The sequence below is a fragment of the Lutjanus erythropterus genome, chromosome 3 (assembly GCF_056507025.1).
Source record: "Lutjanus erythropterus isolate fLutEry1 chromosome 3, fLutEry1.hap2, whole genome shotgun sequence".
Classification (NCBI taxonomy): domain Eukaryota; kingdom Metazoa; phylum Chordata; class Actinopteri; order Lutjaniformes; family Lutjanidae; genus Lutjanus; species Lutjanus erythropterus.
Genome location: NC_139319.1, coordinates 27,987,142 through 28,002,731, shown reverse-complemented (window position 1 = coordinate 28,002,731; position 15,590 = coordinate 27,987,142). Strand labels below are relative to the sequence as shown.

Genomic DNA, 15,590 nt, shown 5'->3' with positions numbered 1-15,590 from the left:
TTGATCCAACTCTGATAGGAAAAAGTTTGAAGGGGTGCGGTACTGTGAGAGAGCAGCAGGATTAAGGCTTTTTCTGGACATACACATACACACTAATTGTGTGTAACACAAAAACACAGTTTCCCAGAGCTGTAACCATCAGAGCCAGTAACATTTCCTTTTATCTGACAAGATTTGCTAAATTTGTAGATTTGAGGCACACCTTACCATAGTCACACTCACATAAACACACAATTACACAAACACACCCAGTCTCCTGTTCTCACCAGCTTCAGGAGAGATCAGCTGAAGATGAGTGGTTAGAATAATCTTTTCTCTCCTATTCCAATTTCCAATTCTGAAATTTCAACCTACAGTAACGTCCCGTACTAAATGTGATCTGACACTAGTACTCTCCTTGTCCACTATTGTCTGTATAACAGAACCTCACTGCATGCACCTCACTGGGTCTGCTCTGGCATTAAAAACTAAATTGGTGGCCTGCCATGAATAATAAATGTACCTCAAAGAAAGTGGAAACACAGAACTTTATGAAGACATTGACAAAAAACTGTATTGGATCAGTTTATCTGGATTTTCCATGACATGGCTCATACCCAATCAGGGTAATCTGCTCAGAGATGAATAGGCCTATATTGTATCAAATCAGTGTATCTTTAAATGACATACGATATAACCTAAATTCATGTATTCAGTATGTATCACAATGCATATTAGCTTCAATGTTGCATTTAACCATAGATTAAATACAAAATAAGTATGGTCATGATCTCATTCTGCTGTAAAAGTTAAAAAGTTTGTCATGTTATATTAGCAGGTACATGCTAATGAAGACAGCTTGGCTTTGGTAATTTCACAAAAAATTACTGGCTAAGTAAGTTTTTAAAGTTTTCAGTATAATCATTACAATTCTCTGCATCTAAACCTGCATTCTCAGTACTGGATGCTGTTACTTACTTATTTGCTATTTTATGCTAAATGTACATTGGTTAATAAAGCTGCAGTGTTGACTGGATGTGATGTTAGCTCAACCACATATGTAGAGATGTTCCAATAACATTTAATCTTTCTCTATACTGATTCTAATACCTGAACTTCCCATATCAGCTCATGTTTAAAAATATACATCTGTAAGATTATTTTTTAACAGCTGTATACTACTACCCCTGTATGCATGTGACATTGTTGCTGTTGTTGTTGTATGGCCTGACTCAAGTTAAGAAATAAAGGGTGTGATGGACACTGCTAAGAAGTAGTACAGGGCTGCTGTATGGTCCCCAAATATCCCTGTGATCATTCTCTGATGATTAACTATCAATGCCTGATAATACAAACAAATACCCATAGAAAGCATCTGGTTTGGAGGTGTTGATGCCGTGTTCAGAGACAAAAAGACAGGTTGTCCTCTTTGTGATAAGACCTTGGCCTGATTAAGAGGGTCCGACACAGATAAAGCTTTAACTAAACACAAAATACACAGATGCTATTTGACCACCATTCTGGACCCACAACTCCCTTTCTCATAATAGCGCTCGCTGTATTCATAAATGCACAAAGAGAATCCCTTCAGGGATCAATAGAGCTGCACATTATTCCTTTTATTTTTGGCATAATAGAGAGGTTATGAAAGAGCACCCTTGTGGTTTTGTCCTCTTGGAGTAGACACCTTTATTGCAATATATGTAGGTTTTCAGCTGGGTTAACTAGTTTTCTGAAGATTAAACTGTATAGATGCAGTGTAATTTAAAAGACTATGCAAGTCTGCACCCATAGCAGATTAATAATTACTAAACAATAACCATTTTATCCTTTATTTTCTCTTTTCTATTACACTCTCTTAGTGTAAAAGTCTAATTTGTCTCACTTTCTGCAAATGAGTATTTTTAGTAATCAAGTCTTTTCATACAAGCAGACATGCATAAAAAGTCTAATTAATAATATCATCAGGAATCTTTAAAAAACTGTCCTCTTCACTTATCCATCATTTCAAACCGTCAACCAGGGTTTGGTAATGCATTAAAATTTTCCAGCGTATCAAATAGCAGCTGCGAATTTGCTACATTATATACATTGTATACATTCACTACAGCCAATAAATAAGCAAGATAAAGTCAAAAAGTGGCAAGAAAGGAAATATCCTTCCTATTTTACTTTGTAAACTCACTGTAAAACATACTTAGTTTAAACTCATCAGAAAAATAAAATGTACTAAAATCGTCTTTGTTAGTCTTTTCACTAGTGCAGCAATCACCAATCCTGGTTTAGTCAAAATAAATCCTAAATTCACTGCGTTAGATGTAAAAATATTCTAGCTCTACAGGCTGTTTTCTCCTCATTCATTTTTTGGCCAGTGAGTATGTCCTGTGCGCTGAATTTGAGACTGTCCCTAACAGGAGCTCCCACTCATTCTTCACAGGCAGACCATTAAATTAGCAGAAAAAAAATGACAAAGATTGACCCCCCAAAAAAGCAACTGATAACGGACAGCCAATCGCCAATAGCCAAATCACCCAACCCTACAATGGACTGACAATTTTCAGTTTGTATGTGAGTGCATCAGGGCTGGGTGGTATGGCCTAATATTTATGTCACTGTGTAATTTGAATCACGGATGTATAACGGCGTGTATCACACTATATCTTTTAACTGGTATGACAACTGCATGGCAGCTATTACTGTACTCGTAAGAGTATTAATAGGACATATTTCACAGCAGTATTTTAAGAACATTTAATGTGTTAAACTGGAATAACAGAAAAAAATACAAAAAAAAAAAATTAATATATCAATTTAAGAATAACAGTATAATTGTATGTTCAAAATTCATAGCTTGGGGCAAATTCATATCAGTGTACTTTCTATACCGTTTCGACCGTCTGCCCTTTGTGTGTAAGGTCTGATAATATTTTAATGTAGTCATTTTGAAGAATTCAGAGTTTTCTATGTCAGTGTAAAACGATAAAATGAACTTGCCGTTCTTTGTCATTGTAGTTTAAGCAGAGCTTGAAGAAATAACATTAAAGCATTATGTGAAAATAAACATCGTCTCCTGCTCGTATCAGAAAAACAGACAGACGGATGACAGTCTAGCTCGGCTGCAGTCTGCTGTTTGTCTGACTGTGAATGAACCCGTTCGCTCTGTGGTTTGAGAAAGAAATTAAATTTCACATGGTAATCAGCAGGTCAAGTGCTCCCCACCATGCTGCATTCATTCAGCAGAGAGTGACAGAGGAGGAGGGGGGTCATATACTTTCACAAACACTCCTTTTGTCTTTATCGCTTTGCATATTTGTCTGTCTCTTCCTGTAACTACACTTTGTCCTCCTGAGAGATCTGTCGGCATGTTAAAGTCTTCTTTTTAGGTATTCCTTCAGCAAATGAACTACTGTACCACTAAAGACAGAACAAAAAAATACAGTGGGAGATATCTCAGTTCATTTATTCACTCCCTCTCTGTCTCAGTCTCTCTGTCCACACCAAACAAACTCAGCCCCCTGTCCATTCAACCTCTTTCTTTTGATGTCTGTGTGCCGATGCCACTCTGCCAATATCACCTCTTTGTACTAGTCTCTCACTCACTCTCAAATACACACACACACACACACACACACACACACTCACACACATACACACACACATATGCCTTCCTCTCCTTGTCCTGGCATTGACTGAATAGCCTGTTACCCCTAGAGACTGAGGTGGTTTCTGGTTGGCTGGTTTAGGGACCCTCCTCCCACCTCTTCGTCCCACTGGGAGACAGAAACATTGTTGTGTTCTGGTTATTTACTTGTATTTTTCATTATTTATCGCATTGTGCTTAATAGTGCATTTGTCAGTGAAATATTGGACTGAAAGTGAAGACAGGAGGTAGAGGGTGAAGTGAACTACGTGTTCTTTAAACTATTTAACTCATCGCCCTGCAGGGCCCAGTATCACAAGGCTGGCATCCCCCCTCCATTTGTGACGTTTTTGTGGTGGATTTGTTTACCCACTCATCCAAGTATTTTAATGAAAGTCATGCATCTAGTTAGAAATGCTACAATGTGGCTCTATGACCATTACTTGTTGGAAAAACATATTTTCAAGTGTCTTTTCAATACCCCTCCCAAGTCTTGGTTTTTCCTGCAGGCAGCATATTTAGAGGTAATGGAAACTCCACTAACTCTCATTGTCAGTTGGCCACTCTCAAGTATTTCTGGGATGATTTGGAGGAGAAATTTCACTTGCCAATTTGTTGATAAAGTTCACACAACAATGTTTGGTAACACTATCTATGAAAGTGATGCCTCTAATTCATTATGAGCACATTCATAAGACATTATAATTCATTTATAAAGCTTATGAAACTCTTCAAATCTTTACAGTCATGCATGATAACTAATACAAGGTATATCAGGTATTATAAGTGGTGGGCATAATGTATTATAAGTTGTGCATTCATAATGCTTTTTACCTCATGCCAAAATGACAGACGCATAGGACCCCAGGAAGATTAGCTTGTGTCGAGGGCACTAGCTAATGGGGATCCTTTTTAAATAAATAAATAAATAGAAACAACATAACATCATGCAATTGCAAATAACTTCATACGATGCCGTCACTTTACTTCAAGCTCACAAACTCATGCTCTGGTGTAATATTGTTGTTTGTAAGACATTATTTAGAATAACTTAGAATTTATCATCTGTTATGATATGTTAGAGCAGTGTCTTTGTAACTGGCTGAAGTTATGGTAGTTATAATGTACTGTGTAAGCAAGGACTGAAATTCCTCTTTCAAACATAGTTGTCACTTTGGCATGGAGATACAAAGCATTATGAATGCTGAACTTATAATATATTATATCTACTACTTGCAATACTTAATTAATCTTGTTATAAGTTATTAAGAGTATTATAAAACCTTATATGTGTTCTATAATATATCATGGATGTGCTTATTATGCATTAGAGTCATGACCCTCATAGAAAGTTGCACAAAATTCACATTACAAAACCTATTCTCATTTCAGAGGTGTTCCCATGATTCACCAGTTGATCCAACATATGAATGGAGACCAAGATTAGGTTATATGTTGTCCTGACAGGCTCTATTTACAGCAGCATCCTCAGCCATCTTTGGAAGGAGCGTAATCCAAACCGCAAATGTTCCCTCTGTAGATTTACTGTAACATTTTAGTCCATTTATTATAATTAGAGTAGTTACATGTGGCTTAAGTGATAACTGTCAGAAAAAATAACTTAATATGTAAAAACAGACACCAGTTTAATTATATAGGCATGTTTTACAGCTTAGTGGTCTCTGGTCTGCATATTCTTGAACTGTTGGCCACAGAGCCTTGGCTCACTCAAAGCAAGGAAATATTACTTGTTGAAGAACACTCATTTACTCTCTTGGTCAGATTTCCTTGTGACAGTCTGGTGATTTTAGCCAATGTGTGTGTGGTGTTAGTCCAGAGCCTCTGGCTTGCGCAGGATGTTGCTCTTAATATGATGTCTGAGCGCTGGCCTGCTGCTCATTCCCAAAGTCTAGACCGAAGACTGTTCATTCAGTATGTAGGTCCATCCTTTTATTGTGTATTTATCTTTTACTTTTATCTTTAAAAAATAGTCTACACTGTTAAATATATATATACATTATGACATAACTAATGTCCTTTTTAAAAATGTATTCTTCCTCTTTCTATTTCAGGAACCATCCGTCCGGTGCGGAGGAGTTTTTATGACCCAGCCTCGGCCCCGGGTCAGGGCTGGCAGTGGGAGTGGGAGAACGATGCAGGTACGTGGACGCCTTACGACATGGAGGTGGCCATCGCCATTGAGAACGCCCACAACCGCCAGCAGCCCTGCCTCGACCTGACACCACTTGGCTTCTGCTACCTCATTGATTTTCAGAACATGACACAGGTACGTTTGAATTCTTCTCTTCATCGATGTCAATGACAAAAGTAGCTTGAACAGCTAATATTTAGCTTTCAAGCTGCAACATCCTCCTAATGTGATGACCCTATAATAAAATGTCCCAAGCTAAATTTTAGTTGTATTCTCCTGCAGGTGAACAGACAGAGCCAGAGGTGTCGGAGGATTCAGAGACGCGCAGACGTGGCCTACCCTTTAGTGTCTGGTCCTCTCCCGGTACCCAAAGGGGGGGGTGTAGGAGGAGGCGGAGGCCTAACAGGAGCCCTGCTGGGTGTTGGTGTGTCAGGGACCAGTTTAGGAATTGGAAGCTCTGTCTACCCCAATGGGGGCTTACCAGCTACTGGACTGGGTCAGCCTTGTTCCTGTCAGCAGTGCATGCTGGTCCTTAGCGTGAAGACCAATACAGGTGGAGGAGGTGGAGGAGGAGCAGGGATACAGACTCTAGGTAGACGCTCACTAACCATGCAGCGGCCCAAGAACTCAGCGCCTATGGCCGCCAAACCTCTGAGCCCATCTAAATCAGCCACTTTGGGACGAGGACAGCAGCAGAACTCCAACTCCAACTCCAACTACTACCAGACGCTGCCACATGGCCTTGCCATCTCCAAAAACACCGCCTCCCCGCGAAGAAACGCCCAGCTCTTCGCTCAGTCATTAGCCGCCCTAACCTCCGGCACCTCCTCTCTGGGTATCTCTTCATCTCTCAACAGGCCGCCTCCACCGTCCCTCCCACCTCCTCAGCCTCCATCATCCAACCCAAATGTGAACCCTCCATCAATTCCGCCCAAGCACTCCTCATCGTCAGCCAACGAATCAGTGCCAACCGCCACGTTAATTTCCCCTGCCAGCAGCGTGACCACACCCCCCTCCCCTGTGCCCTCTCCGTCGCCGGTGGTGATGAAGCCGCAGCGCGCACCATCGTCTGCAGCAACAGTGTGCCATGCCCCGTTGCCACAAAGATCAAGCTTAGCCGGGCTGAGCAGACCAGCGTTACAGAGGATTGCAATGGCTCAGTCCAGAGCGCTTATAGCATCAGGGTAAGTCAGTCAAACATACATGGAAGACAGCACACACACACACACACACACACACACACACACACACACACACAGTACCACTACCCTCATTAAAGGCCTCTAGATTTACTTACATGGTCTGAGGAAGGTGAAGGCGATGATGGTGTGCTCTAGGGCTGCATAAGTTACCATATTTGTGTCTTTATTGCAGTATGAATTACCACAATAAACTCACAAGGAACTGCGGGATCACAATAGCTGTGGCTCATAAAACTCCTGCTCCACTGTTATTTTCAAATTCAGATTCAGCGTTGATTTAAATCTAAATGGAGACCAACATTTTGTGGCAGATCAGAACAAGATACATATAATAGCATACTGGATAAACTGAAAGGTGTTAAAGGTGTTAAAGTTAAAAATAATTTAATTACATAGCAGCCAGTCATTTTCAAGGATGCAAAGTTTGAGACACTGAACTTTTATGTCATCACAAAATCCAAAGTATATCTCATATATGACTGCAAGCAATAAATATGATTATTTTGATCAATATTGATATCACAATTATTTATCATAATTATTCACTGATTTTAGCAAAATACAAAATATTTTTATTTTACTTTCACATTTAAATAAACAGAGCACTGCTTTCACTTCCATGTTTTGCTACATTCCTACTAATGTACAGTTCTGTGAATCAATAAGACTGTTATTTATTCAGAGTGGCACCTCCTAGAAGCAAAATGTAAATAAAATGTACCACAACTTTTACTCAAAATTGAATTAACAGAGCACTGCTGTCACTTTCATGTTGTGCTGTATTCACATGATGACACTCTGACTGGCTCAAAATACATCTGACAATTCATACAGTACCTTAAGATGTTTGCCAGATTTTCGCCATAGGCGGCTGCCACTGATGTTGACATTTGCACATGCCCACTTGCATGCTCAAATGCGCAAAAAAACTTGTACAAATAAGCACGCCTGAGCATGCAGTGCTAAATATGTACACACATACCCACATGCTTACATACAACAACCCTTGTAACAGCCATGAGAAGGTGTTGTGCTTGTTGTAATGAGTCATGCAGTTGTTATTCTGCACTTACTGACTGAGTGATGTGATATCAGAGGTGTGACTCACATTCATTCTTTCTTTGAAATTTCTGTTGTGTGTCTGTTGGTGTTCAGGTTATATTGTGGGGTTTCAGGCCTGTTCTTGCTCATTTCTTTAGTTAAATACACGGTGTTGAGCAAAATGCATTAAAAACAAGTGAAGGTGATGTTGCATGAAGTTGACCAATAGAATAACAGGCAAAAGCATGAGACTGAGCTGTACTTTCTTCTCCTTCATTCATATGTCTTGTGTCAGCAGTACTAGCGAGCACTAAATTCTGGTGACCTTCATATTTGAAACACTCATTCAAATGCATGTTAAGTAATGATACATGTAGATAAATGAGAATACAAAGAATCTTTATGGAAAATGGAAGCAAGGCCAAACTGATGTCATGAAATTGACCTTGTATCTGTTTACTTGGAGTCCTGTGGAAGAAGTGTCTGTCAGAGTGTGTCTGTTTGTGTGTGTCTGAAAAGTCAACTGAGCCCTCTGTGTGCTTTCCATCTGTGAAGTGGCATCTGTAGAGCAGAAGGGGAGGGACTGGGGGATTGTGGGAGAGGACAGAAGTGTAAAGGCCGTGGGTCAGCCTCTATCTAAAGCTACTTTATGCACACAGCGGTATGCATGGTGCAAAGGTCTGAGCAGAGAGTGGCTCTGTTGGGGGTCTATGTACTGCCTCATACTGGAGGTCACTGACTGTGGAGAACTCAGGACTCACATGGAGACGCATTTCAAAAACACACTTGCAGAATTTAATGAAAGAGGTGAGCAAAGACGAGCTCTAAATGTCCAAACCTGTAACCATGCGAATCTCACTGTGGGGGACAACTGTGGTGAGATGCCAAAACAACACTTTAGAGATAACCGTGTCTTCTTATGTCCTTTTTTCACACTTCTGTTAATCTTCAGCTCCAGCAGTATACCTCAAACTAAATCCAATCAGGTGCATTTACAAAGGCTACAGCTGCTGTTGAGTTCTGTTCTGTGAGCCTGTGTATTCAGTGAGGTCTTCTTATTTGAATGAACGACAGTCTGAGGAGAAGTAGTAAACTGCCTACACCAGACTTGATTTAATTTGGAGTAAACTGAAAGCCTTACCCACTCTCCTCCCCCACTGTTTTCCTCTCAGCCTGAACATCCCCCATTGTAACCTTGAACTCCTGCTTCTTCTCTAACCAATCTCCAGCTCTTTATCTGTTGAACTTCTCCTTTGTCAACTCTCTTTTGTCATAACATTTTTCCCTTGACTTTCTCATGAGATCAAACTTTCCAACTAAACCAACAACCTCCATGTTACTTTTGTCCATCTCTACCTGATTCCTTCCATATTAATGATAAAATGCTCTTAGCCATCTTGCAGTTGTCCTTTTCTGCACCCATTTTAATTAATTCCAGTCTTCTGTTTCTGGTTTGTTTCAGGAATTTAATTCAGTTGGAGTTTATATCAAGTTAATTTCAAGGCTGCTGAAGTAATCAGGGCTATTTGATGTAGGGCTGCACCTAATGATTCACTATAAATTAATCTGCCGAATATTTTCACAATTAATCGTTTAGTCTATAGAATACCAAAAAATTGTGAAAATACTCATCACTAATTTCCAGAGCCGAAAGTGATGTCTTCCAGTTGCTTCTTTTGTCCAGCCAACAGTCCAAAACTCAAAAACTCTTCATTTACTGTCATTAATGACAAAGAAAAGCAGCAAATCCTCACATTAACCAGCAAGTTTTGCAGCTCTAATTTGCTGTTTTTGAAAAATAAACATAAAGCAAACACGTTTTGGTCTTTAAGTCATGCTAGCTGCATGGCTGAGATGGCAATGTCTGTCTCTGGATCTGTCAGTCCACTGCTTTGATCCACACTGAAATATCTCCTACATTTATGGCCGCCAGAGGATGAAGTCTTTCTACTTGGGTGATCTTGATCAGGTCAAATTTTCAATTTGTCAAAAACTTAATTTCCAAATGCCTGCAAAACTAGTGCCATTCCCACCAACAAGTGCAAATTAGCTAATGTTAGAATGCTAACATGCTAAACTAAAGGCCTTTTCACCCCTTTCACATTGCAGTTGACAAAGAACTGTATATGCCATACCTACATTCTGTCATCATCACTCATGTAAGCTGCATCCAACGCCGTGCGTCTGACGTCAACATGTTGTCAGTTCAGTTCTCTTCCCTTCCCAAATACTTAAGTTGTCAAAAGTGTCAGTACTTAAAAACGTTTTTTTTAAATTAAACTATCAAAAGTACCAAAGCTATTTTTAAAAATGGTTCATTCAAGACCTTTCTTCAGGTCTTTATTGTCCTGCCCGAAATTTGTCTTGGAACACAGGAAAATCAGACACTATCCAGTGAGTGTTGCAGCATTGTATGCAGGCTGTTAATTAAAAACTAGTATTGTAAGTTTAAAATTCTGGAATTGTGACAACTCTGCTAAGTACGGTTTCATAGAGCTGTTGGTATGACTCTGGACTGTGTGTTTTAGCTCTTGAATTTAACACAGGAAGTGCTGACTGATTGCACCAGCGGTTTTCAGCATTCTTTACAGTCATACCGAGGAAGGAAAAGTGTTCTCATTTACCCCCAGAGGCTGATTTCAATCAGATTCCAGTCACAGCTCAACTTCTCAAAACAGATTCTTCAGAAATGCAGCTGGAAGTTCAAAGGTCATTGTGACATTTTCAGATGATGTCATGGAACAGTGACTAAAGCCGTTTTATGATGAACGTTTGTTGGTCGGAACAACAGGTGTGTGTTTTCTACTGCTGCAGAGGAAGTGATGCATTTTCAATTTTAGTTTTGTGCCAGAGACTGAAAAATGGGATTCTTGCAGATTATCGCTGTCAAACTGAAAGCGAGGTCAGATGGTTTTGAGATGTAGATTCTTTTGGCTGTAACCCCCTCCCCTCAACCCCGTCGACCGTTCCCTTCCCCCTCTTCTCCTCTCCTTCCCTGGCTCCTCTCCTCCCTCCTCTCCCGTCGCGTCTCAGCAGTCTGGGCCCCTCAGAGCCTCATTGTTGGTCTCCACAGTAACCTTTGTTGGATTACCCAAGCCTGGGCCACATTAGCAGCACAATGCTGAGCCTCCACTAGTTCTCTCTTCTTTCTACTCTCTTCTCCTTCCCCCTCTCTCTGCCCAGTCTTTCCTATGTTCTTTTCATACTATTTCTTCCCCTTTTCTCTCCTTTGCTCCCCTGTATACTTCTCTTTTTTTCAGAAGTTCTCACTGTTTTCTGTGTGCGGTCAGCAGCCTGTAGAGTTTTGTGTTATTTTGAACATAACTCTCCTTCTTAGTAAAGATACCTTAACTACAGTCGTACCCTCATAGCATTTAGTAGGGCAGGTGGGTTTTTGGGGGTGGATGGAAGTGGTGGAATACCCCACATCATATTCACCTTCACAATGGGAATATTTTTTCGGATTGGGGGAGAGGCAGACAATAGTGCTGGTCCAGTCATCATTGTTGCTACACCACAGACAGTCACAATTCTGAAGAGGTGTGTGTGTGTGTGTGTGTGTGTGTGTGTGTGTGTGTGTGTGTGTGTGTGTGTGTGTGTGTGTGTGTGGACAGTCTCAGACTCAGACAGCGCCCAAGACAAGGCTTATGGGAAAGGGGTGGTGGGGGGTGCAAGACAAAGAAACGAGTCAGCAAACTGTCAAAGATTGATCACACAGTGGTGCAAGAAATCAGGCCAACACCAGAGAGAGAGAAGGAGGTGACACACACACACACACACACTCACACTCATTCAGACACAGAGATGGCCGACTGTGAAGGCATTTAACAAATGCACACAGACATTGTCCCTCTCTCTTACACACAGTAAAAGTAAATATTGATGATCCTTAGGAAAGATGCAGGGAAGAATGTGTGCTGTCTCCCTCTCCAGTGGGGGATTATAGGGGCGAGACAAAGGAACTGAGTGAGTGGGGAGGAAAAAAAATTGGTGCGTTGAGGGGAGGGGGCTGCACAAACAGAGGAAAAGCAAATGAAGCAGGAAGGGTGCAAGAAAGAAAGTCTGACTTTATTAGGGAGAGACATGAGAGCAGAGGAGCAGAACTGGGCAGTCAGAGTGTGTCGGCACCTGTTTAGTTCACCAACAGGTTGCAGACGACAGCTCTCTGTCTGAAGTCTTCATTTGTCGTATGGCCCGTAGAGGGAGCTGTAACCACAGACAGGGGAAGCATCTTATCAATTAGTGTTCCACACATTCAGGGAATATCATGTGGAATAAATAAAAAGCTAGTCGTTCTAGTTGTTTATAATTATTAAAATTGGCATTGATTGATTGATTGATTGTCTCTTGTTTTAGTTCCTAGATGTCATTTTAGAAAATAAAACTTTGTTGTTAAACTGTTTCCATTCCATATCTTTGTCACAGTAGATTAAGAATATAGGCTGATATATTGATATTGGAATTTTTTAACTCTCCAATAATCTGCGCCATCCCCCAAAACTCCAGCATCAGTCTGGCTACAGTTAAATCAACTTCCAAAAATAAATAATTAAATCAATGCCAAAAGACACATTCATTTAATTTAAGAATGACCACCCACAGCCATTTTTTGCACATTGTATTTGCCAGACCACGCAAGCCTGTCTTTATTTATTCAACAAATCCATGTCCTTCTCTGGTGATCAACAAAACAAACTCCCAGCTCGCATTTAAAATTTAGTTTGATTTCAGGAAATGTCACACATCCAGTCCACAACAGCAAACCTGTCCACTGCTTTCTGTCAAATCAAATGATTTTTCACTAAAGCAGAGGAAGTCTGCTTAAAACATCATTAATGAGTGTGCGTGTCCATAGGAATGAGTGTGCAGCTTTATGTGCATGTGACAATATGTGTGTGAGAATGTGTGGGAGTGTGTTATTGTCTGGTATCTAAATCAGTCCAGCTGATGTCCATCTGGGCCTGGGGGAATAAGAGGAGCAGAGGGACAGAGGGACGGAGGGAGTGTGTTAGACAAAGCTGAGGGAGTGTGTGATCTGCTGGGAAACGGGCAGAGGGGAGGAGGGCGGGTTTGAGGTTGCACAGGGTCAAGAGACTGGAGTCCCATTCAGACCCTTCCCCCTCGGCAAGGACAGGATCTTCCTTTTTTTCTTTCTTTTTTTTTTTTTTTTGATTAAATCTCTGTCTTCTTTTTTTCTTCACTGCTCTCATTTCCATCAGAGCTGCCTGGATTCCTGCTTTTCTCCTAATACTTCCTCCTTTTTGTGCATCGTGCTTTATGAAGAACCAAAGATGACATATACAAATAAATATATAGATATATAGCTGTGTAAACAAGCACTTTTATTAATTATTAAACCAGTTTTATTTTGTAATAATTGTGAAGTGGAAGGTGCTGCCGGTCCCAAATTATTCTTCCACGCTGTAAATCGACATTTCAGAGTTTTCTTTTAGCAATATCCTCAATGTTCCTTCACAAAGAAACATAGGAGTCTGTGGTTGATGGGGGTGGGCTGAGTGATGAAGCTGAAAAATGTACCTTGATAAAATATCTAATTTTTGATAATTATTGATAATCTTAAATAAAGACTAGAAAGAAAAAGGCTAAATTTAATCACTTTATTTATGAAGGTTTGCAGAAAATTATTTTCAGGATAACACAACAACGAAAACACCTACAAATAAATAAATGTACACAATTACATAAAAAAATAAATAAGGATTAATTAATTAGTAATTTGTTCTCACAAAAAGAAAGAAAAGTTTTTATATAAACAAATACCAGACAACATATATGCTGATACTGATATAGACAGATCTATCTGTCCGCCTGTAAATTAGAGCTGCAATGATTGATCGATTATTAATTGATTAATAAATTAATCAGCAACTATTTTGGTAATCTATTAATAGTTTTGAGTCATTTTTCAATAAAGATGGCAAAATTCTCTGATTTCAGCTTCTCAAACTTAAATGTTTTCTAGTTTTCTTAGTCCTTTTTATGACAATAAACTTTTTCACCATTTTCTGACATTTTAGGTACCAAACTACTAATCAATTAATAATCGATTAATCGAGAAGATAATGGACAGACTAATCTAAAATGAAAACAATCATTAGTTACAGCCCTACTCAAAATACCAATATAATAAATAAATGATGAACAAGAATGACAACCTTTCATCCTTGACCTGACAGTTAATTATTCCTTTCAGATATCAAAAACCACTGTAATAACTGACACATTAAGTGGGTCAACTTTGTTAACAAAGGCTGTGTGTATACGTGTGTGTCATCAGCACATCAGTGGGGCAGCTGGGAAGTGTGTTAATGAGCTACATGAAGCTTATTGAGGATCAGACATGACTCAACACCTCCCCCCTCTCTCTTTCCTACCTCACACTGTAAAGACTTCCTTGCTTACGCAGCGGCCTGTTAAATATTAATAGATCCAGAGACTGGCAACAAGTGATTTGTGTGTGTGTGTGTGTGTGTGTGTGTGTGTGTGTGTGTGTGTGTGTGTGTGTGTGTAAGATCACTGTCATAGTCAATCATTGATTTGTTCAGCACTGATCTAATACAGGTGTTTCCCATCCGTCATCAGCAGGCAGCCAGAGGAGGTTGTGTATTATTAATAAATCTTTAAGGCAAGTTTAAGATCTTAAACTACTTTGACCACATACGACAGCACAGCGCTGGCATTACAGAGCGAGGCTCGGACTAATCTGATCAGCATAGATGGAAATTTGATGTGATTAAGATGTATTGGTAGCCACATTCAACCATGCATTCTTGTTGATGGATAATGACTGACTGACTGTGGACATGGCAAGAGGCGTGGAATATTTGGTAGCCACAGGGTATCTTTTTTCGGCCATTGGGCCATGGTTAATGTCGAAACGGAAACCCACCAGTATTGTCTGTGTATCAGTTTTCCATTAATGTGACTGCATCCTGTGATGTGATGTGTGTTAAATTGTGTGTTTTGGAAACTCACAGTGGACCAGCGTTACCTGCTGACGTGTTAATTTTTGTTTTCATGGCTGATTATATCACTGATTACTGTTGTTTACTTTCTCCGCACTCTTCTACTCACACTCTTAAGTGTGTGAACTAACACCCCATTTCACACACAAAGTCATTCTCTCATAGTCTTACCCTCATCCACACTAATGCAGACTTACACACACACACATCCCAGTGAGTCATTCACTCGCGTGTCGTCATGTGTCGCTGAGTGGGGTTAAGTGAAAGCAGCTTAGTGTACTGACAGAAAGCCTGTTAAAGCTAAACCAACAACAGATCATCAGTGCACTCTGTCCTTCTGCCTGTCACACTGCCTACAGTCTGTTAGTATGAGTGATTCTGTTTGCAGTTGTACAATAAGAAGGGTTCAACTGTGGCTCCTTCAGTAGCTCAGCTGGTAGAGCACTGGACTGTAAAATGCTGGCATCCTTGAGCTAAATCAACACTAATACATTTTAAAACGTAAACAAGTTAGTATTTTGACAGATATCGGAAAATGAGTCATGATATCAGTAAGAATGGTATTTTTTCATTTTGTTTTCACTGAAAAA

At 40.0% G+C, this 15,590-nt stretch overlaps 1 protein-coding gene across 2 annotated transcripts in view; it reads left to right on the top strand.

The window, feature by feature from the left end:
- Nucleotides 1-15,590, top strand: part of LOC146330198 (E3 ubiquitin-protein ligase DTX4-like) — a 43,775-nt gene that overhangs the window by 16,760 nt on the left and 11,425 nt on the right. For both annotated transcript variants that reach the window (XM_084715684.1, XM_084715683.1), the window contains exons 3-4: nucleotides 5,692-5,906; nucleotides 6,054-6,955. In XM_084715684.1, coding sequence (XP_084571810.1) covers nucleotides 5,692-5,906; nucleotides 6,054-6,955 — 1,117 coding nt within the window. The remainder of the gene's footprint in view (nucleotides 1-5,691; nucleotides 5,907-6,053; nucleotides 6,956-15,590) is intronic.